The sequence below is a fragment of the Vanellus vanellus genome, assembly GCF_965231255.1.
Source record: "Vanellus vanellus genome assembly, chromosome: 7".
In the NCBI taxonomy this organism is placed as follows: domain Eukaryota; kingdom Metazoa; phylum Chordata; class Aves; order Charadriiformes; family Charadriidae; genus Vanellus; species Vanellus vanellus.
Window position 1 is genome coordinate 179,308 of NC_138912.1, and position 21,804 is coordinate 201,111.

General features: G+C 36.7%; 1 protein-coding gene across 1 annotated transcript in view; it reads left to right on the forward strand.

Annotated features, from left to right (window-relative positions):
• The window catches only part of CFAP46 (cilia and flagella associated protein 46), a gene marked incomplete at both ends in the record, with an annotated part of 82,264 nt that overhangs the window by 45,695 nt on the left and 14,765 nt on the right, over positions 1 to 21,804 (forward strand). The window contains 15 exons of the mRNA XM_082486377.1: positions 2,190 to 2,413; positions 4,425 to 4,550; positions 4,935 to 5,102; positions 5,494 to 5,642; positions 7,075 to 7,173; positions 7,435 to 7,564; positions 8,480 to 8,626; positions 9,989 to 10,189; positions 11,647 to 11,753; positions 13,570 to 13,705; positions 14,560 to 14,748; positions 15,452 to 15,640; positions 16,363 to 16,497; positions 17,437 to 17,616; positions 19,029 to 19,193. Of these exons, the coding sequence (XP_082342503.1) occupies positions 2,190 to 2,413; positions 4,425 to 4,550; positions 4,935 to 5,102; positions 5,494 to 5,642; positions 7,075 to 7,173; positions 7,435 to 7,564; positions 8,480 to 8,626; positions 9,989 to 10,189; positions 11,647 to 11,753; positions 13,570 to 13,705; positions 14,560 to 14,748; positions 15,452 to 15,640; positions 16,363 to 16,497; positions 17,437 to 17,616; positions 19,029 to 19,193 (2,345 nt within the window). The remainder of the gene's footprint in view (positions 1 to 2,189; positions 2,414 to 4,424; positions 4,551 to 4,934; positions 5,103 to 5,493; positions 5,643 to 7,074; positions 7,174 to 7,434; positions 7,565 to 8,479; positions 8,627 to 9,988; positions 10,190 to 11,646; positions 11,754 to 13,569; positions 13,706 to 14,559; positions 14,749 to 15,451; positions 15,641 to 16,362; positions 16,498 to 17,436; positions 17,617 to 19,028; positions 19,194 to 21,804) is intronic.

The window sequence follows — 21,804 nt, forward strand, 5'->3', positions numbered from 1 at the left end:
TGTTTGTTGTTTTTTTTTGGTTTTTTTTTACAGCCCTGTAGTGATTTAAAGTTTGTGCTTGTTCTTTAATTATCTTCCCACTCAGTTTCACATGGCTGCTTATGATTACTGGACTTCTTACACTGCCTGTGTTTCAAGAAATTTTTTACAGAACTTTTAATGGAAACAAATAATATAATAAGAAAAAATAGATTCAAATATAAAACAGCCCAGGTTGGAAGGGACCTCAACAGATCATCTAGTCCAACCTTCTGTGGAAAAGAGAGCCTAGATGAGATTATCTAGCATCCGGTCCAGTTGTGTCTTTAAAGCCCCCAGTGATGGGGACTCCCTGGAGAGGTTGTTCCACTGCTGGATTGTGCTCACTGTAAGAAATTTCTTTCTTATGTCAAGATTAAACCTCTCCCAGTGCAACTTTGACCTGTTGTCCCTTGTTGCCTCCATGTGACTTCTTGTGAAGACAGAGCCTTTGTCTTCTTTGTAGCTGCCCTTTAAGTACTGGAAAACTGTGATGAGGTCCCCCTGAGTCTTCTCCTCTCCTTAAGACATTCTTCATAGGGCAGGTTTTCTCCAGCCCTTTGATCATCTTTGTGGCCCTACTTTGAACCCTCTCTGGTCCGTCTGTGTCTTTTTTGATTTGTGGGGACCGGAACTGGACACAGTACTCCAGCTGCAGCCTTACAAGCACTGAGTACAGTGGGTGGGATGGTCATGTCTCTATCTCTGCTAGTATGCCCTGCCGAAGCAGCCCATGGTCCAACTTGTCTTCATTGCTGTAGCAGCACACTGCTGACTCACGTTCAGCTTGTTGTCCACCAGGACACAGGTCCCTTTCAGCAAGGCTGCTCCCCAGCTACACAGATGTACTACCCTATGTACTGGGCTCTTTGGTTATGTTGTCCCAGGTGCGGGACCTTACACTTGTCTCTGTTAAACTTCATACAGTTCTTTCTAGCCCACTTTTCCAGCCTGCCTGGCCTTCTGTAAGAAGGCTCTCCCTTCTGATGTGTCCACCTCACCACCCAGTTTGGTGTCATCAGCAAACTTGGTGAGGATGCTTTCAATCCCATCATCCAGATCACTTATGAAGATATTGAACAGCGTGGGTACTGATCCCTGGGGGACCCCGCTTGTCACAGGCTGGTGCCCTGAGTAAAAACCGTTGATCCCCACCATCTGAGTACAGCCTGTTAGCCGATTTCCTACCCATCACATAGGCCACCTGTCCTGTCTGTATCTTGCCATCCGTATCTTTTATTATGAAAGAATAAAATTAATCTGCTGAACCGTCCCTTTCCCTAACTTTATACTGTGTTAGTCATGCTCAGAATTCACTCAATTTGCTTGTTACCTTAATAACTTCATCTTTGACAGTCGTCGGATTATGGGATAGGTGTTAATGTTCCTGCACTCAGCTTTATGTTGTAGAGCATCAGTTTGATGTTGAAAGAGAACTGTGTCTGTATAGTACTTCACTTTAAGCTGAAAATCTGCTGATTACTTGGTTTTGAGCTGACTTTCAAGCAGCGTTGGAATTTCTATAAAACATCCGTGTTTACTGAAAAGTTACTAGAATTACACAGCACAACAGAGAGGGTTGAGTAGCAGACTGTCTTCCGTAGTTGCCATCAAGAGCCAGTAAGATATCTTGTTACAGACACAGGGATGACCTTGAGCTATGTTCTAGACTTCGTTGACATTGACCCATCTGTTAGTGGGTTATTGCCTGTTTCTGTTTTGGAAATGAGCGCTGGCCAAATACGCTTCTTGCCGACCAGGTACTGGTAGTTAGGACATGGTCTTTGGTGACCATAGAAACCACTACGTCAGGATCGAGAGGTTTTTTGATTGGACTGCAACAGTACTTGAGTGGCTGAAATAAATAAGTTAGACTGTCTTTCTCACAGATTTATTTTCAAGAAGACATAGTTAAGGTGTGCTTGCTGTGGATTTCATGTCTGTGTCAGACTTACATCATTTAATATACATATCTGTTACGTTATTCATTGAAAACATGGTATGAGTAGCATTGTCTCACCATAAGAACATCCTCAGTAGATGGATTTCCATTTTTCTGTTTTGTTTTTTTTTTTTTTCCATAAATATTTTCATTTTAAATTCACAATTTTAAATTTTGAATACGTTTTTTAAATACTGTCACTGCGAGCATGTTATTTGTTTTTTAACAGAAGAGAATACTATACCAAAATTTTCGCCTATGGAAAATTTGAAGATAAACATTGGAGGAAATGATACCATGCCCCAAATTAATTTGGAAGCTTTGAGTAATATTAAACAATTGGAAGCTTTGTTTAGAGCACAGACATTAATGGCTTCAATTTCTGGTCCTAGTTCTCCTTTTCATCAGCAGCACTGTTTGATGGCGTATGCTTGTATTGTCCGTATCTGGCAGGTGAGATTGTATGAGATTATGCTATATTCTATTGTATTGTATTCTATTCTATTATAATGCAGCCAATATATTTGAAGTTATCTTGTGCAATTGTGGTGCCAGCTATTCATTTGATGTTTCAACTACGTCTTTAGAATTTCCAGTTTTATGGTATAGTTGGTTTATTTTCTCAATTTTAAGGATTAAATGCAAAAATTGTTTCAGAAAAATAGAGAAGAGACCTTAAGGATTAAAGCAGTGGCCCGTTGTTTCTGTGGAGTTCTTTTTGTGCAAAAGGTTCTAAAATTTTTATTTTTAGTTTGTTAAAGAATCTTAGTAGTGGCAGAATACATGCTGAAGACACTGCTGACAGCTCCGAGGAAGGGTAATTACAGATGGACCTTCACTTAGGTTGATTCAAAGGGGCTGTCATTCGACTGAAAGGAATTGTGCGACACAGTTAAATTAAATTCAGATGTTGATTTGTTTGTTAAATTTTGAGAAGAAGTATAGACAGGCAGTGTTCACCGATATTCTTCTCTAATCACTTTTTCATTGCTACAGCATTTCAAATCAAACAAATCTATTTTATTTCTCATTGATATGACTAATTTAAATGGCTGTTGAGAATCATAGCAAAAGTCATAGGAAAACAATTATACATTAAATATGGTTAAATTTTTGAAGAGACTAAATCGGTACTTGATAATAGTAACGCCCCAAATCACTATAGAAATAATCGTAGTGCTATAGATGGGACATGTCACATCGGTAAGATGTAGCTTGTGCATAATTTTATTCCAATTAGCTGTAAAAGCTTGAAATTTGTTACTCTTGTGTTAATTATCATCAGGTTTTCATTGTGAAATCTGTTCGGACTCTTAACATTTGATGGAAGACAGGAATTTGAAAATAAAAATACAATATTGATATTTTACATTTTACATAAGCATAATTTCTAATATACTGAACTTGATTGTCTGAGTGTCTTAATAAAGAAAAAAAATACCTGAAAGGAATATTACTGTTTGAATAAACTATTAAAAATAAAGCAATTAAGAGTTAATGCAGCTGTCAGCGCCACTTGTAGGACAATGACAGTAATTCTAAGAACTTATATTTACAGCTGAACGGTATTGTGAGAAAAAGAATAACTGTGTGGTATTAAAAGAATGAAGTACAAAGCTTAGCTGTGCTTTGGAGTACAAAGTAAAGCAGACTTGACTGCACGTGTCCATTTCTAAAGCAGGCTCTCAAGTGTTACGAGTCTATTACTCGGTAGAAGATATTAAAATGTTCTCTGAAAACCAGAATAATCCAAGCCAAATCAGCTGCCTCTGACTTTTTTTTAAAGACGTGTGTTACCTTTAATTTGAAATTTTTGCAACTTATGCAGCAACAAGCATTATTTTTTGTTCATATTTTGTGTTCTATTCTTGATTCCTCCAGGAAAATATATTAATCTTCCCAAATTAGTGGGGTTTTTTTATTTATTTTAGGTAAGATCAGAAGCTGTGCTATTGCATGCATGGAGAAATTTTCAATGGATGCTTTCATATGCTTAAATGTTTAGAAGTTTCTTTTCTATAACGTTCATTAGTAGCATTATAGAAGACTAATCCAGAAGGAGAAGAGAGTGGCTCTTTGCAGTCTTCCACATTACTCTGATACGAAATTAATCCCTTTTAGAAGATTAAGCAATCTAGACTAGCAGTTTAAAAAAAAAGAATTGAATTTGCAACCATATGGGTTAAAAAAGTAGCAGTAGTATTTGTCACAAGGATGATGTCATCTCTACAGCCGCTGAAATGCATTGTCGTGGTCATCCTGAATGCTTGCACAGACAACGCGAGCATCTAGGGGTCTTTGAAATTTCAGTTTTCTGAAGAAAGCTCTTACACAAACGTAACGTGGTTTGTGACAATTGTCAATAGCTGGAGATAGTGACTTACGGCGAATAATTATTATTACTAGAAATTGACATTATTATAGAAAATTGAAAATAAGTAACTGCAATTACTTGATTATCTAGGTATCATTGTCAGCATCAGAACCTATTATAAAAGAATTATCAAAGTCTTCGCAACTTGCAGCTCCTGAGAAGGGACAGTCAATAATTGCTCCTAAGAGAGAGAAGGACAAGAAGAAAGAGAAACAAGTAAGAACCCCTTTCCTGTGGAATAAAACCAGTTGTGTCTTTCAAAGAAATGTTTCCCCGGGCTCATTTGTTGAATAGTTCAGATACTTTCCTGTAAAGACTCATAATCTGTGGAGAATTTCTCTGTGAGTCTGTAATATACCTTCACTCTTGATTGCATGGACTTGACAGGTCATAACAATACAGATACTTTTTCTTTTCTTTTGTTTGTTGCATTGGTCAAAATACTGCTGTTTTGTAAAACCCACAGTCCAGAGGTCGAAAAAAAGACAACACTTCAGAGGATATTAAGCAGATACCTTTTTTGGTTTAGAGTTAGCTGAATATTTAATTCCAACAAGAATGTTAATTTGGCCTCATAAATGTCCTTGTTTTTTATTATAGGTTGAATTTTCTGTTGTGAAAGAGAAGACTAGAGGGAAAGGATCAGGTCATACCTTACCAGCAAGTGTGGAAGAATGGGCTCTTTATGACTGTCCCAGTGAAATCAGAGATACTTTTAAACAGAAAACTAATAGTTACGGTATTAACTGGGATAATTTCCCAAAACCTGTAAGTATACTTCTCAAAATTCTAGAGTATTTATTATTTAGGAAAAAAATGATGAGCAGAGAACTATGTTGCATTTCAGTTTTTCTGTCGGTGTGATAAAGAGCATGTTCAGATAGCTTTCAAAAATACTTCCTTGGCATAGTATTCATTAATACCTCACAAAGTGTTAGTCTGTCCTCTGCCTTCTGAAATGAACTTAACTTGCAGAATAAATTTAGTGGCTTTCTGTATACCTAGCTGCTTTTTCAGCTTGAAAGTTTGTTTAACGTGTTTTTTTTGGTTTTTTTTTTTTCTTAGTAAAGTTCGGAACTGAAGATGTAATTATTAATTTAAAATCTGTTCTCTACAAAATGATATTTATACTGATTGAAATAAAAAAATTTCTTTTCAGACTTGCACTTTGTATTTTATGGACCTTTTATCTAAAGAACTACAGAAAATTTTTTGCCCCCACTTGATTCTTCCCATCTTTCAGCTAGCTGAAGTTATTGCTAATGAAGTCGTGGAATGTAGAAGTCTGTCTGATCTCTATCATCTTCGGTTTGTATCCTTTATTTATTTTAAATAAGAGAAACTGAATGGAGAGGACCATCCATTAATATTTCACTAAATGATAACAAGGCTTTTTGTGACTTATTGTTTTATATTTGTAATTTTTTTCTTTTAATTCATTTTTTATACATTTTAATAGAGTTGATGAACTGGTTTGCTTGTGGAATTAAAGCCACTAGGTTATCCATTACTAAGCGTGATCTCCACAAGGAAAGTGTACAAGATTATGAACTCAAGCCGCTTCCGTGTGAATAATTTTTGTAATGCCTTTTTGTCACCTAACTGAAAAAAGCAAATGACAAAAAAATTCAATAAAAGTATTATCTTTTAAGTATTCAAAAGACAGACTCCCATCTTGCATCAGAAATATATTGTCTTTAGCTTAAGAACCCAAATAAGTATCTCCAGTAAGCACATTCTCTTTTATAGAGATTTGCCTTTGTGACCAAAATTCTGTTATTTTTATGGATGATTAGCCCTAAAAGTTTGATTAAAAAATATTTAATGTGCATGTAATGGCAGTTGTTGCTGTTTTAGTTAAAATATTTCATCATGCTTTTTTGAACTGTATTGTATAATGTTTGCTTAATAATTGTTTCCTTAATTAGTTTGTGAAATGCCACATAATGTGTTTTTAAAATTTCTGAAACCGATCCCACATAACAGAATAGATAAATATTAATGTATACAAATGTGTGTGTGTTTATCTGGATTGCAAATTGATCACTGAGATGCTGTCTTATAAGACTAAAAGTGATTTACTAATAGGAAATTGATTTGCAGTCAGGCTTTGCAAGGCAAATTTTTTGTTGACTCCTCAGTATTTGTTTTTATTTCGTGGTATTTTATTTATATATACGACCTGGTTTTTATATATGATCAAATAGGTGTACCTGAATATACTACTCTCTACTTAATACAGAAAAGTAGGTTAGTGCACACACACGTATGGGGTTTTTTGCATGCTGTAGTGAGACCATATTAGAAATATTTTTGTACTTTTACCACATCATTTTTGCTGCTGCATTGGAGAGACATGGCTTTGATGGATGGACTGGGGATACTGGTGGATGCCCCATCATTGGAAGTGTTCCAGGTCCGTTGGATGGGGCTTTGAGCAACCTGATCTGGTGAACGGTGACCCTGCCTGTGGCGGGGGGTCGGACTGGATGATCTTCAAAATGTGCCTTCCAACCCCAACCATTCCGTTACCCTATAACCTCTATCAATGGGTAATTTCCACTGCCGTATTTCTCACTTTTTTTATTTAAAATTTTTGTTATTGCCAATATTAATCAATACATAAGAAGGTAGGATTGACAAATGTGGAATGTGTGCTCTTTATATATAATGTGTTCATATGAAGTAACGTAGGAAAGATTCTGTTTGTTTCTTAAATGTTTCTTCTTTTTATTCTTAGAATTGCCCTGATATGCTCAGATCTTAAACTGAACCGGGCATCTTTGTATCATGAGAAAGCTGCTGGAGAAGCATACATTAGTGAATTAGAACAAGCAATGTATGTATTTTCACTACAGGGGCTGTGTTTAGTTGGGTTTTTCCCCTGTGGGTGATAAGTGTTGTCGGGGGAAAAATTATTTAAAACCATGATCTTTTAACACAAATTTGGTATATTAGCTGGGCTCTAAAGTTCTGTGTGTGATTGTTTTGTCTCGATCCACAGAGTGTGTGTATGGTGAAGGTGCCTAACACACTAATACTTCATTATGATATACTTTAAAAATATACTTGAATTTACTTTTTATTTCTTGTGATTTAGGTGTAGGCAAGAGATGGCACTGAAAAAGGAAAAGAAAGTACATACTAAGACAGAAGAAAGAAAAATATTTTTTGAAAATGCTCAGCTGAATGGTGGTAGGGATGAGAATATCCTTACTTCAAGTGAAAAGGTTTTTATTTCTACTCCAATTTCTTTAATAAATTACTCTTCACTTTGTTTGTAAATCATTTTATACTTGAGAAATACATGAACACAAAAAATCATTACAAATGTGCACTACTTAAATTCTGCTGGCGGGCATCAGCTGAATGTTAGCTGTTGTTTGTATTGTGGAACAACAAGAACAGGATCTATTCATACAAAGTGAAACTACTTTTCTACAAATGGAATTCGGGACTAATGCAAATTGGTGGAAAAGACTGAGAAGCAAAAAAAAGCCATTGTATTCGCTCCTGGTCTCAGTTTTTTCTTCTTCCTCTCTCCGTTACATCGCTGCACACTGGTTTGCTCCCTCTTACACGTTGTTTTAAAGACATGCAAATATTTCATCTTTGTCTCTTCTTTAGGAGTTTAGGACAGGATAATTGCCTTACTGATATTCTTCAAGCTTTCCTCCACTTTCCTCTTTATTGTGGCAATTCTGTCCTTGTTTTCATTGTATCATTTTGCGGTCTTTGTATATTTTTCCATTCTTGTGCATGTAAAATACCTTTTTGTCTAATTACTAATCCTTCTCGAGTCACCTCTTTTAGCTCTTGCAAATAGTTTTTCTCTTTGATTGTTTTATTAATTACCAAGAATCAACTTCTTCTTGACAGTAGCAGTTCTGAAGTAGTTAATGTGTTCTAAAATTAGTTTTAATAATGTATACTTATTAGTTGAATGCCATTTGAGGATAATAAAATCCAAATCTCACAGTAAACCCGTTTTTCCTGTAATAGAATGTTGAATTTTGAAGTTAGAAAATAGAGGTGGATTGTGGGGTATATCAAGATTTGAATATGATAGTTAATAACAATTTGTATTCCATCTATCTAGTTTAGTTTTGAAATTTATGAAAGTGTAATATTTTGTTATTTTTCAGTTCTTTGAGTTAAATACGGTAACAGGAAAAGGACTGAGTGCACTTTCTTTCCCCTACTTGTGGATAGAAAAAGCTGAAGTACTAATTCAGCTAGGCTTGTATCAACCAGCAAGACTCCTGCTTTCAGAGGCCCATGCTGCAACTCAGGTATATCAGAAATAAAGTCGAAAAAGGAAAATTAATAAAGCATGTAGGAAAAATGTTCATTTTGATGCAGTCATTCCTCAATAATAATGAAATTGCAAAACCAAACCTTCCCCCGCTGCCCCAAACCTATGTCATTTGAGTTTCAAGGTGCGTAAGGCATACATTTAAATATATTGCCCTTAAGTCCAACTTTATGGGAATTGTCTGAAGATTATTTCACCTTGTGAAGTAGTGTCAGCATCTCTGCTTTGCAGTGGCCTTGGAAGATGTGTGTATATCCAAACCTTGTTTTGTTAAAATGGTTTGGGGACATTCAAGGTTTGCTCATAAGAGAGAGCGAGCATTTAGCTCCATCCTCTCAACATTTTGATCATTTGAAAGTCTGGTTATCTCATTTCAAGTTTTGTTACCGTTTTACTGTTAACTGCTTTACTGCTGTTTTGATAAACAGCCACTGACACTGAAATGATGACTTAGAATTCTGGCAGATCTGAAATAAGTGTGTGTGTGTGTTCCACCAAACAAATCCACATTGTCTCATTATTATGATGTGTTTACATTACAGGTATATCCTGTATATATTCCTATATCCGCCATTCTCCATTACAGCTCTCTTCTCGGTTATACAGGTTACTGAAACATAATTATTGCAATAAATCCTTTACTCTTAAGAAAAATGTAATTGTTATCCTGTTATTCCATATAAGAATTTATCTCGTGTAAGTAAAAAACTGCCAAAGTATATTTAGCATGAATCGTGAATACTTTGAATTGTAATATATGAATAATATATTCATTAATAATATATGTTATTCAAGCATGAATTTAGTATTTTATGTTGAGAAAAGTTCAAAAGACAGTAGGGAGGACACTAATTTTAATGACATAATTTCTTACTAGTATCCTGTATGTCTGTATGCTAGTATACTATCTATACTGTACACTATATTTGTCTCTTGTTTAGTACTAGTATATAGTTTATAACTAGCGTAAAGTAGCATTGTAAATTTACGAGAGCTCTAAAAGATTTTTTCATCACCACATTTCTTCATCAGATACTGACAAGTGACAGCAGATATATACGTACTAAATAATAGCAGAAAAATAGCTTATTTAACTTGTAGGGAACGTAAAGAAATATAAAGTGTATTTGAAGATTTGAAGTTCTTGATATGAAGTAGACACTTTATGTTTTTGAAAAAAACTGAAGGATGACTAAGAAATTCTACAGATAATTGAGGAAGTACCACTCACTTCTTATTTCTTTGCCTATTCATAAGTTTAATCTAAAATACGAATAGAAGTAAATATGAAGAGCAGTAGTAGATCTTTTGTGTGTAGGTCACGTAACTTTCTCCCTAGGAATTGAGGGCCCTGTACGATGCGTCAAGGTGCTTGTACTTACTTGCTGTATTGGCTAACCTGGAAAGAAACCACGGACAAGCTAAAGCGCTCCTTGAGAAAGCACAGCTTCTGGGAGGAAATGAACAGTTTTGGTACAACAGTACTCTCAGTCTCATAGAAGCAATTCTAGAGGAAGAGGGGGAAGGAAAACAGAGCATGGTAAGGGAGTTTTTTGGTTTTGGTAGTTGTGTTTGTTTTTTTTTTTCAGCAGTCGTGCCTCTCAGTGAAGAGAAATGTTAAGCCTTTGCACTTTAATAAAAGAAAAAATAGGTGTCAGATGCAGTTTATGTTGTTTTCTGTGTTGTGCATTCAACAAACATTAATAACAGATTCCAAACAGAAGCAGACAATTGAACTCAGATAATTCTGTTAATACTGATGTGTTTATTTTCCATATTTAATAAAGACTATAACTTTCAGTATTACTTCCTAGTATGCACTTCCTTTTCAAATACTTAAAATAGTTTTACAAATACTATTTCTAGATTCTGAAGGATACTGAAGTATAATATATGTATTAAAAACCTTTTCCTATTTGACACTTAACATGAAAGTATCCATTCAACCCTTAACTGCCATGAGTTTCAGCATAAATACAATCCTGCTGTGTCCATGATGATCTGTCCTTTATTGATAACCTGTGCGAGTCTGTTTTGTATAGAGGGGTTATTTTGATTTAGGCTGGACTCAGATTTATGGTCCTTGGAGGACAAAATACCTGGTTACCGGTGAGTGTATTTAGTCAGGTTGTATCGGTATAGCTGTTAATGAAATGTGTGAGGTGGTGTTAGCTCCACGTCTGACCAACATGACTGCAGCAGCGAAATTTTTTAATAAGGACAAATCTGTAGCTGAGGTTTTCAGCATCATTTGAGGGGTTTTGCATTCAAGACTATTAGTTGGGGACTTCTTTTCATCCCCCAGGGCAAAACTATAATGGTGCAAGGATTACTTGTGGATTAATATGCTAGGCAGTGTAAGTAAGGATGCAGGAATCAGTCCTGAGAGGATGCCTGTGAAATATAGAGTCAAATGACTGTTTAGGTTAGAGGTCATCTGGTCTAACCCCAGGCTCAGCAGGGGCAATTTTTAAGTGAAATCTGACCGTATTATTGAATCAAGTTGCTCTTGGCCATATATCACCACTTTTCAAATATATCCCAAGAATGGAGATTCCACAACGTTTCTGGGCCCTTGTTACCTACACCGCCACCCCCCCAAAAAAACCTCAAACAAAAACCAAAACCAAAACCCAAACAACCCAGTGACTACGAAGGTGGCCAAACACTGGAACATCTGTTTAAAATTCCCCTTTTTCCAAGTTGGGTCTGTTGCCCCTCTTTCTTTTGCTGTGTACCTCTAAGATGAGTCTGGCTTCATTTTTCTCTCCTTGTGTGCATGTACTCCATTCACTTCATCATATCAAAATATCTAAATGTGATCATAACTCATACTTTCTAGATTTACATACAGTTGTCAAGAATTGGTCATCTTGCGGAATATTAAGAAAAGGTACTTAACACATTCTGTGCAAAATTTAAGCTCTCTATATAAATGTTTAATATTATACACAGACATTTAAAATAGAACTATGCTATTTGTGATGTTACCTGCAGGCTTGTGAGATACTGGAACATACTGTAAATGTGCTCAGATCTACTTTACTGAAGAGACCTAACAGACAATCGGAGTTGGGTTTTATAATTGCATCCCTTGAGGCCAGGTAACTATCTTTTCGTTAAAATACGCCCAGCCTCTACTATGCAGCTACATTGCAAACATATGGTGATTTTTACCATTTATCTTTATTTTAGTATGGTGCATTCTGTGGATTATCAAATACATTTCTTCTAAGTCATTTGGGTTTATTATTTTTTTTAAATTTAGATTTCTTTTCCTATTTCTTCATTCATGTCTGTAGGCCAGGTACCTGTTAAGTTATTAAGCGAGGTCAGATACCACAACCGATAGTGCGTAGTTTGTGGTGTCGGTTACCCAAAGGAGCAAGACACGTTTCCCTGTGCAGAAGCAGCTGTTTGAGCACAGATATTCCCACGACACTATTGCAGTCTGCAGTGTTGACCTACTTCTCACCATCATCCAAGAAGTCTTTTTGTGGTGAAACTAAACAGTGATTTTTGGTTACATTGAAATCCAAGCACAGAGCACTTAAAATGTCTCGGTAAAAGGAGAAAAGTATATAACATTTACGTTTCCTTCTCTTTACAGGAATGTGAAACTTTTGGATTAGAAAGGGAAGACTAATAGTCTTCTCAGTTCAGCTATATTTAGAAAACTGATTAGGCCTAGGCAGTTTGAATAATTAGATACGTGGAACAAGAGACACCTCAATCCTAATCTGAAAATATAACATTCTGATTTTTTTCAGGCCCTGCTGTAATTTGTAGACCATAGATTTAAAGAACGAAGAGGCTTTTTCTAGATTTCTTATCATTTAAAAGAGAGCAGAGAGAAATACGTCTGTTTTCAAACACAGCCTGTGCGTTCTGACTGCTGTCTTTTACTTAATTCTTATTCCTAGGAAAACACTTATTCAGATACGTTTTGCCCAAGATTGTATGACAATTAATGCTGAGTCTTGTCCGCTGCCACAAATGCTACAGGAATCTTGCAATAAATTAGTTCAAATCGAGGAGGACTTATTTAATTGTGGGCATAAAAACTGCAGTGCTGAGATACTGCTAGAATGTGCAAACGTTCACAGGTAAGATGATACTCTGATGAAAAATTTTTATTTAACTAGTCAATGAAGCGTATTGTTTACATTTTATAGTCAAGTTAAAGACAGAAAAGAGTAGATAGTATTGTCAGGTTTCATATCTTGGCGTTACGTGTTTGCATTCTTGACGTGTTCTGTATTCAGAAAAACACTGTAGAGTCAAAAATTCCTTTCACTGAAGGCAGAGTTAATTGTACGTGGTACCTTGTGATTTGTGTACTGGTTTTGGGGTCAAAACAAAGTATCAAGGTCTCTTAAGTCAGCTTTTTGTCTTCTCGTTTGTAAAGGCGTTTTGGCAGCTACACCAATCGTTCTCAGGTATTACTGGTTTTTACATTTCTTACTGTTGAAATGGTTCTCTAGAAATTGCTGCAATGGCAGAAGTGCAAAAGGCGGTATGCCTGGACTCCCAGTTGGTTCCAGGATGTCCCCTTAAAACAACTGAGATGTGTTTTGTACCTGGCTGTTCTGCCCTTTTGTTCCCGGTGAATACATAGCCTAGAATATTGTCTGCCTTTCTTCTCTTTGTCTTGGCATCTGCTGGCATTGAGGCAGTGCAGTTCCAAGAATAAGAGCTTGAAAAATTAATGTGTGAATGTTCACTTTTCCTATTTGAACATTTAGAAAACACGTACAAGAGTAATCTACTTTATCTACTAATTAATCTATTTAATCTATTAATCTAATTATTTTATTATATGTGTTCAATAGTGTTGATACCATAAAAATAAACTCTTTCTTACATTAGTTCCTTTGGGTTTATGTTGTTTGTTTGTTGTTTTTTTTTTTTTTTTTCCAGGATGATTGCCAAGCAGGAAAGAAATGAAAAAGAAAAACGTAGTCACTATCTAGAAGCTTGTAATTTAGCTCAGAGAGCAGTATCCAAAACAGAGGAGCTGTTTCATAATGTTTGTAGCTTATTTGCAGTTAATGAGGTATGGAGTTACACATATATATTTTTCTACTCATGGAAAAGAAATCTAATTTAGTTGTACTATTCACACATTCTTGGATAATTCCTGGAAGCCCCAAATGAGATTGTGTTCCTATGATTGACATTGTTTAAATATAGAAGGAAACATTGTGTGCCAAAAGAATTTACAGCTTAAAAAGGAAAGAAGAGAAGCAGAATTGGTCTTTGTAATTTTATTTAATTCTAAAATTTATCTCGGAGCTACAAAAGAAAAAGTTTCAACTTGGAGATATTTTTGATTCTCTAAATACCTCACAAGTTTAAAATTCTCCACAACAAAGTGTTTATTTCTCAGGAGAAAAAGAAAAAAGGCTACACAGAGGATTATGTAAAGAAAGAAAGCCTGTCTTCAAAATAGTGTATTTTGGGTAATGAAAGCCTACAGCCTACTTTGATAGTGTGTACCATTATTATAATGTAGCATCCAGCTTTTTTTCCTGCTTTGCCTTTTTTAAAGAGCACATATTTTTGTGCAGCTACCAAAAGCATTAATATTAAAATTCTGGGTTTATTTACTGTAACTGTATTTATTTATTGTAACTCCTTTGGAATTAGGTATTTGCACCAGATACATGAAGTGGGAAATGCAAAAACCCAGCTGCTCTTTTTCTATGCAGCTATTTTGATTGCTTTGTAATATATTTGACATTAAATTACTTAAATATCTTCATAGCAATATCTCTGATCTATTGAGGTGATCTTGTTAAATTGTTTGCTTCTTTAGTTAAAAGAAGTACAACATTCTAACTTCTCATCAGGTAAATTTGCAAAAATATTTGAAATCAGAATTCTACTTCCCTTTCTTTTGTATTTCAGACTACAAATATTAGTATCCCATTAATGAGGCAACTAGCTAACAGAAAAATAAATCTTGTAGAAATTCTTTTGGATATTTTTCATCTTGTTATTACTGAGAAAAAGCTCAAAAAAGCGGGAGAAGCATTGTCTCATAAAATTGTGGAGGCATTCATCAGGGGAACTATTGAAGATGATGCAACAGAACAGGTAATACAAAATATTGAGTCCTGTGATTTGCGTATAAAGGGTATAAAACAGTTTCCCAGGGATGTTTTCCGTAGCAGAACTTCCAATACAGAGGAAAAAGGTGCCCAGACCATTCATGTAGTTTTGCAGAGAAGAAAGTGTGGGTTATGTCTTGGGGATGTTTTATTGTTTGGGGGTTTTTTTGGTTTTGTTTTCTAGGAGAGATTTTGTTTCCCAAGTGCAGAGAATTAAAAAACACTAAGAGTTGCAGGGGCAGTACTTGAAGCTTTATAAATGACGGGAGTGTTTTTTGCATTACTGTCTCTCCTTTTTAAAACAGTTTGTTTTAGGCAGAACTGCCTAGCTGAGCTGATGAATAAGAACACAAGACATGCCCCAGTGCAGTAATTCTTGCCCATTATTCCGGCTCTGACAATGACAGTAGGAAAAGCTGTTGCAGGAAAGCACGGTGTCCCCACTGTTCTCCACGGTACCCTCCTGGTATCCCATGTTTTGCTCAGCACTGATTGTTGTCTGCTTAAGGATGTTACAGTATACTTTTTTTTAATACATTATTAATGAATTTGTATATCTATTAAAGACAGCTTGTTTTTTATTTAACAAATGTGTGTGTGTAACTATATATGTTACATTTTTGAAAAAAGTATGTTTCTGTATGTGTGGGTATGTATCAGCAAATAAACACAAATATTTATTTTACCAGGATTGGAAGCGCATGGAGTGCACTGTGGGTCATATTACACTGGCTCAGTTAGCAAACCTACAGAATCTTTGTAAAGGCTGTCCTGACATCAAATCCAAATGCCTGTATCTCACTGGAAAAACCCTTCATTTACTTGCGATTAACGTAGATCCTGTACATACAGAGATTTACTGGAAGCCAAATGTCATGGTATACGTTCTTTTCTGCATTTAAATTCATTCCTACGTGTAAAGTTTGTCTGCTACAATATCTTTTTTCTGCATATGGTTGTAAAATACTACTCTTTATTTAGAACGAGGTTTTACATATTGCACGCGAGCCGTAATAAGAATGTATACTGAACCAAGTAATTTCAGAAAAATGCTTCTGCCTGCATGCCATCCTTGTGTAGATACTTATTTTATTTGTCCCTGAGTTACGCTAATTACAACATTTTTAAAAGAGAGAGAAAAAAAAAAATTCCTTGAGTGCCTTCAAGGGCTGGGTAGTTTGGTCTCTGAATCCACGCAAACGAGAAGTAGACTTACAGATTAAAACCTCAGATTAGTAAATTCCTTTTGCATTGTAGTAAGAACACCGTGTAAGAAAAGGAAAATTGATTCAGTCATTACAAATTCAGTGATGAGTACAAGTGTTTAGAAGGAATTAACTGGGGACAAATACCAGAAAATAGAAATCTTGGAGGTTGTATGGAGGGCATTTTTAGTTTCTATTAGTTATACTGTCATCATAACATACTAAGAAATTTTGATGCCTGATAGTATTGCTAAATGTCTCACCATTGAGGGATTTATATAGTGAGATGATTTCTTTTGAGTTCCATTTTCGCCTAGGCTTTCACAAAAGAAATGAAACCAGCCATACTTAATGGAATTATTAATTATTCTTTTTTTATATACTGTGATGAGTAGGAAGAAGCTAAATCAGATATCGCAAAAACTTTCCTGACTTCAGCAGAACGCAGTGAAGGGGAAGTGACACACAGCAGTTTACCGACTAATGAATGTCAATATGATAAGTATAGGAGGAAAATACAGGAATTAAAGGTATATGAGCATATGTGCTTGCATTAGCATCCGAGTGCTTCCTTTTTATGGAATAATAGTCACCTTACCTTATCAGTTCCGTTTGAACTGATAATGGAGATGTTTGTAACACAAACTTGACCTTACAAAAGAAAAAATCTCTAGAACACCCCCCAAAGCCAGCTTTGCATCACTGCTCTGCCGTGTGTCTCGCTCCTGCCCCTCAGTACAAGCTGTGGGAGCTCCTGATTGAGCTTTCCCAGTTGCTCCCAGAAAGAAATAATTTCTCCTTCAGTGGTTTCCCACTGATCGCGCCTGCAGCAGCCAGGACAAGATGAACAAGGCTCTCTGCTTCACAGACATGCCTTGCTAAGGGAGCGTAACATTTGGCAGACTGGGAACAAAGAAAGAAACAACTTCTATCACAAAACATTTGTAAAATTCTTAAAAAAATTAAGTTGTGTTATATGGTGAGCTGATCTCTGCTAACTACTGCAGTTGAAAGCATGCTAGGAATTCGGAATGTACAGTTTGTGTTGCTACTATAATCAATAAATACCTGAGATAAGAGATTTGTGGGTATACTTATATTAAATATAGTTAACTGCCAGTGGAAACAACTGTACTGAGAAATGACACAAAATTCCTTTGTTCTGAATGGCTCGTATTGCCTGGAATGTAAACGCTGTTCTACTATGTACATGTTTTATATTAAAGTATCTTATTAAAACATTATTTTAAAATGTTGTATAACAGGTGTTGGTGTCCGCTAAATTGATCTGTATTTGCGTGTTTTGATCATAGATTAAGTAAATTCCTTAAAAAAGAGAAAAAGCATTGAAATTAGCCATGAAAACGTAATACTTATCTTTTCTAACACACTAGTAATCTGTATACGTATAAAAAGTATTTAATATTAATACACGTTTTAATATAAACCTTTTTATTTTTATCATCTAGAAGGAACATAAGTTGGCTCAGAAATATCTGTCTCAATCCAGTGAAGCTTTGCTGCAGTGTATGGGTATTGCATTCCGTCATAACATCACCGATGTACTGGCTCCTGCTAGTTTTGAAATGGTTGAATGCTTTCAACAATTTGATCCAGTTTCAACTAGTCAGTTTTTGGCACTTCATCAGGTAATGCAGCTAATGTTTCGTGCTTTTCCAGTGTAAAAAGGGTGTTTTAAGTTACATAAGCAAAAATGTGTATTCCTATAGCCCGAAAATTGGTCATACAGAACATAGTGTACAGTTACATATAAGAACTAGTGAGTAATACAGGTAATCAAATATATGATATGTTTGCTGAGTTCAGTTGATCAGTGGCTTTTTAACAATTTTAGTATCTGTTGTGTTTGACTTGACGTTTTCATTGACGATTGCATACATGAAAAGATTTTAATATGAATACATTACTGTAGTGTGGTTAGCTGAGATAGGACGTTACCACAAAATACCGTTTCATCCTTCCCTAAGAAATAATTTTTAAAATGTTTCTCTGGATTTGTTCATTCATTATTTTGAAGTATATAGGAAAGGTTTACATGCAGTTTGTCAAATCAGCACCTACACATTGTGGCCCCATAGATGGCTCGAAGGTCTACAGAACATTTGTGTGAGTATGTGCCTTCATCGCAGAGGAGGTGAGGAACAGCTGTAAGGTTTATATTCCCTGCATCAGGAACGCATAACGCATACTTCCTACACCGTCATCTCCATTGTAGAAATACAGAAATGCACCTTATACTATTTTCCTTCCTGCCACATCAAGGCAAGCGCAGGAAATTATGACAGACAGTAAGCACTGCCTGTGTCAACACTTGGATTCGCAAATACCTCCACGCAGGGATGGAATGGGCTAGATGGGTCCTTTGATAAATCAGAAAACAGCTAACGCTGGGTTACGTGGTTTAGTCCTTTATTGCTCCACACCTGCAGCACACCATACTATACTATTTAAGGTTTGCATGAACAAGTTAGGTAGAATGCATATCAAGGCACCAAACCCATGAGTAGTCGTGTCTGTTACTGGGCAAAAAAATCTGCTAATTCTGTTGCTACCCTGCCCAGAAAAGTTTGTAAGTTAAAAAGAATGTTTAAAATGTCATTCCATGTCAGTATTAAGACTCCCTTTGGAATTTTTTATTATGTCAACCTTAATTGTATTTTTTTTAATGTGACAGCTGCATTAAAAGAAAGAAAAAAAGATGCTTTAGCTCTTAGCAAGTATTGGTTCAAAGAACCGGGTTGTTATGTTTGCTGGAAGAAAAGGATATAAAGTTTTACCCTTTATATTGCTCTTTGTAGGAGGTCTGGTAAAATGTGTGACGTGGTGGCTGTACAGTAACAGGCACAGAAACACAGAAAAGACTCAGCCTACTTGAGAGGCTAAGTTCAGAACACAGGCATTTACCTTTAGCTTTCGCTAATCCATCTCACCTTTCAAGCAGGAGACTTTTAACATATGTGTACGTTATAACAAATATAGTGTATATATGTTACTATATTATTTTGAGGAGGGAAAATAAATAGATACAAAAATTTTACAGAGCTGTTCAGCGTCTCTGATGATGAAGCATATCCTTCTAACAGCTACATCTAACACCAGCAGCTCTCAGCTGGCAGCGTTACTGCATCTTCAGAATCATTTGAAACAAAACAGAAACACGAGTGATCTTCTAAAAAATGTGGAACAGCAACTGACTGCTACAATGGTAACTTTTTGAGATGTGCTGCTTATTAGGCGTTTATATTTATGTTATATAAATACACACAGAGACATATATATGTATACATACATATATACACACATACACAGTTTTTTCAGCTATTTCTGGAATTAAATAATATTTCGTCTCTTTTCTTTATACTCCATTAAACTTTTTGTTTCTTTTTTTTTTTTTCTTATTTTCATATGCATATCAAGGCACCAAAACCACGAGTAGTCGTGTCTTCTACTGGGCAAACAAAAATCTGCTAATTCAGTTACTATCCAGCCCAGAAAGATTTTTATTTAAAATTAAAAAAAAAAAAAGTTTAAAATGTCACTCCATGTCAATATTGAGCCGCTGCCTCCTCCTTGTTTGAGTCATGGGTTGACTTGGTCATGAATTGAAATACATTTATTGGTGTGGTCTGTACTGTCCTGTGGTGGTGTTTATGCTAGGTTATGTGTGTGGCACGAACTATGTAATTTAAGTCAGAAGTGACATTTTAAGGATGCAATTCCATTTTGTCTTATAGTTACAGTTTGGTATAACTGGATGTTGGAGTTGTGCTAGCTGTACACTTAAATCATTAATTCCATTCCATACGTCCGGTTGCTGTCCGGTCACAAGTGGTGTCCCCCAGGGATCGGTGCTGGGGCCCGTTCTCTTTAATATCTTTATCAATCATCTGGATGAGGGGATCGAATGCACCCTCAGTAAGTTCGCAGACGACACTAAACTAGGGGGGCGTGTTGATCTGCTTGAGGGTAGGATGGCTCTGCAGAGGGATCTGGACAGACTGGACAGGTGGGCCGAGGCCAATGGTATGAGGTTCAACAAGGCCAAGTGCCGGGTCCTGCCCTTGGGTCACAGCAACCCCATGGGCGCTACAGGATTGGGGCGGAGTGGCTGGAAAGCTGCCCGGCAGAGAAGGACCTGGGGGTGTTGGTGGACAGCCAGCTGGATATGAGCCAGCAGTGTGCCCAGATGGCCAAGAAGGCCAACGGCATCCTGGCCTGTGTCCGTAACAGTGTGGCCAGCAGGACTGGGGAAGTGATCATCCCCCTGTACTCGGCACTGTTGAGGCCCCACCTCGAGTACTGTGTTCAGTTTAGGGCCCCTCACTACAAGAAGGACATTGAGGTGTTGGAGCGTGTCCAGAGAAGGGCAACAGAGCTGGTGAGGGGTCTGGAGGACAAGTCTGATGAGGAGAAGCTGAGGGACCTGGGGGTGTTCAGCCTGGAGAAGAGGAGGCTGAGGGGAGACCTTCTCGTTCTGTACAACTACCTGAAAGGACGGTGTAGAGAGGTGGGGGGGTGACCTCTTCCTCCTGGTGACAAGTGATAGGACGAGAGGAAATGCATTCAAGTTATGTCAGGGGAGGTTTAGATTGGATATTAGGAAACACTTTTTCACTGAAAGGATTATTAAACATTGGCAGAGGCTGCCCAGGGAGGGGGTGGATTCACCATCCCTGGAGGTGTTTAAAAAGAGGGTAAATGTGGTACTTGGGGACATGGTTTAGAAGTGGTTTTGCCAGAATAGGTTAATGGTTGGACTTGATGATCTTAAAGGTCCCTTCCAACCTCAGCAATTCTGTGATTCTATGTGAGTCTCGCCCATTGTTACCCAATGAAAAGAACCTGATTTTTTTTTGTTGTTTTTTTCGGTGTTTTGTTTTGCTTTGTTTTGTTTTGCTTTGTTTTGTTTTTAACAAACGCTCTCTCCATGAGTTTCGGCATCAACTAAACTGTGGTGTTGTAAACGGGATATTTAAAGAAACCAACCAGTAAAATGTAATCCATGTAATTTGTTATTCTGGAGCAAATCATGGCTGAACTTTTCTGGGAGATGAATACTCTGTCTTTTGGTGTAAGCTGGCTGAGAACTGTGTATTCTTCAAATGTCTGAGATCTAAAAGTGGATGTCAAAACTAAGATTGGAAGACCCTAGGTTAGGGATGAATTACATAAAAAACGGCCAGCAAGTTAGATAGAAAGGATTAGCTGTACCTGGCACGGTTTAAGGATTTACAAAACGTGGCAAGGAGAGATAACGTACAAGATAAGAAAAAAACGTGTTTGTAGGCTACCGTTTTGGCTTTTCTCTGTGTGTTTTGTGTTATCATATTTAGCAGAAGGAATAGGACAATATTTTGTTTCAAAGCCACTGTTTTTGAGTTGCTGTCATTATCAAACTGGTAACAGATATGGTAGCTGAAAATGTTCCTTGACGCCTACCATGTCGGTGCCTGTCGCAGCAGCTCAGGAAAGAAAAGGTGGCAATCAAGACATCTGTTCACTGCTACATTCTTGGAACTGTGTGATTCCAGGCAGCATGAGACGCAAGAAATCAAAGTGGTCACTGAGTTGGTTCTCTCTGAGGGTATTTTAGCATTTTTTAAAATTCAGTTGAGATTTTTAATTTGGATCAGGACCGCGCTTTCAAAGCGAGACTCCCAGTTGTCCTTGCTTACAGTGCTTTGCTTTGCACGGTGGTACAGTGGCTGTATGAGCCGGGTTCCTCGTGGACAAAAACTGAACTGGGTTCTCTGATGCGCTCAAGCCACATGGAGTGGGCATTCAGTCCGGGGGGGGGCAGTCCAGAGGTACTCACA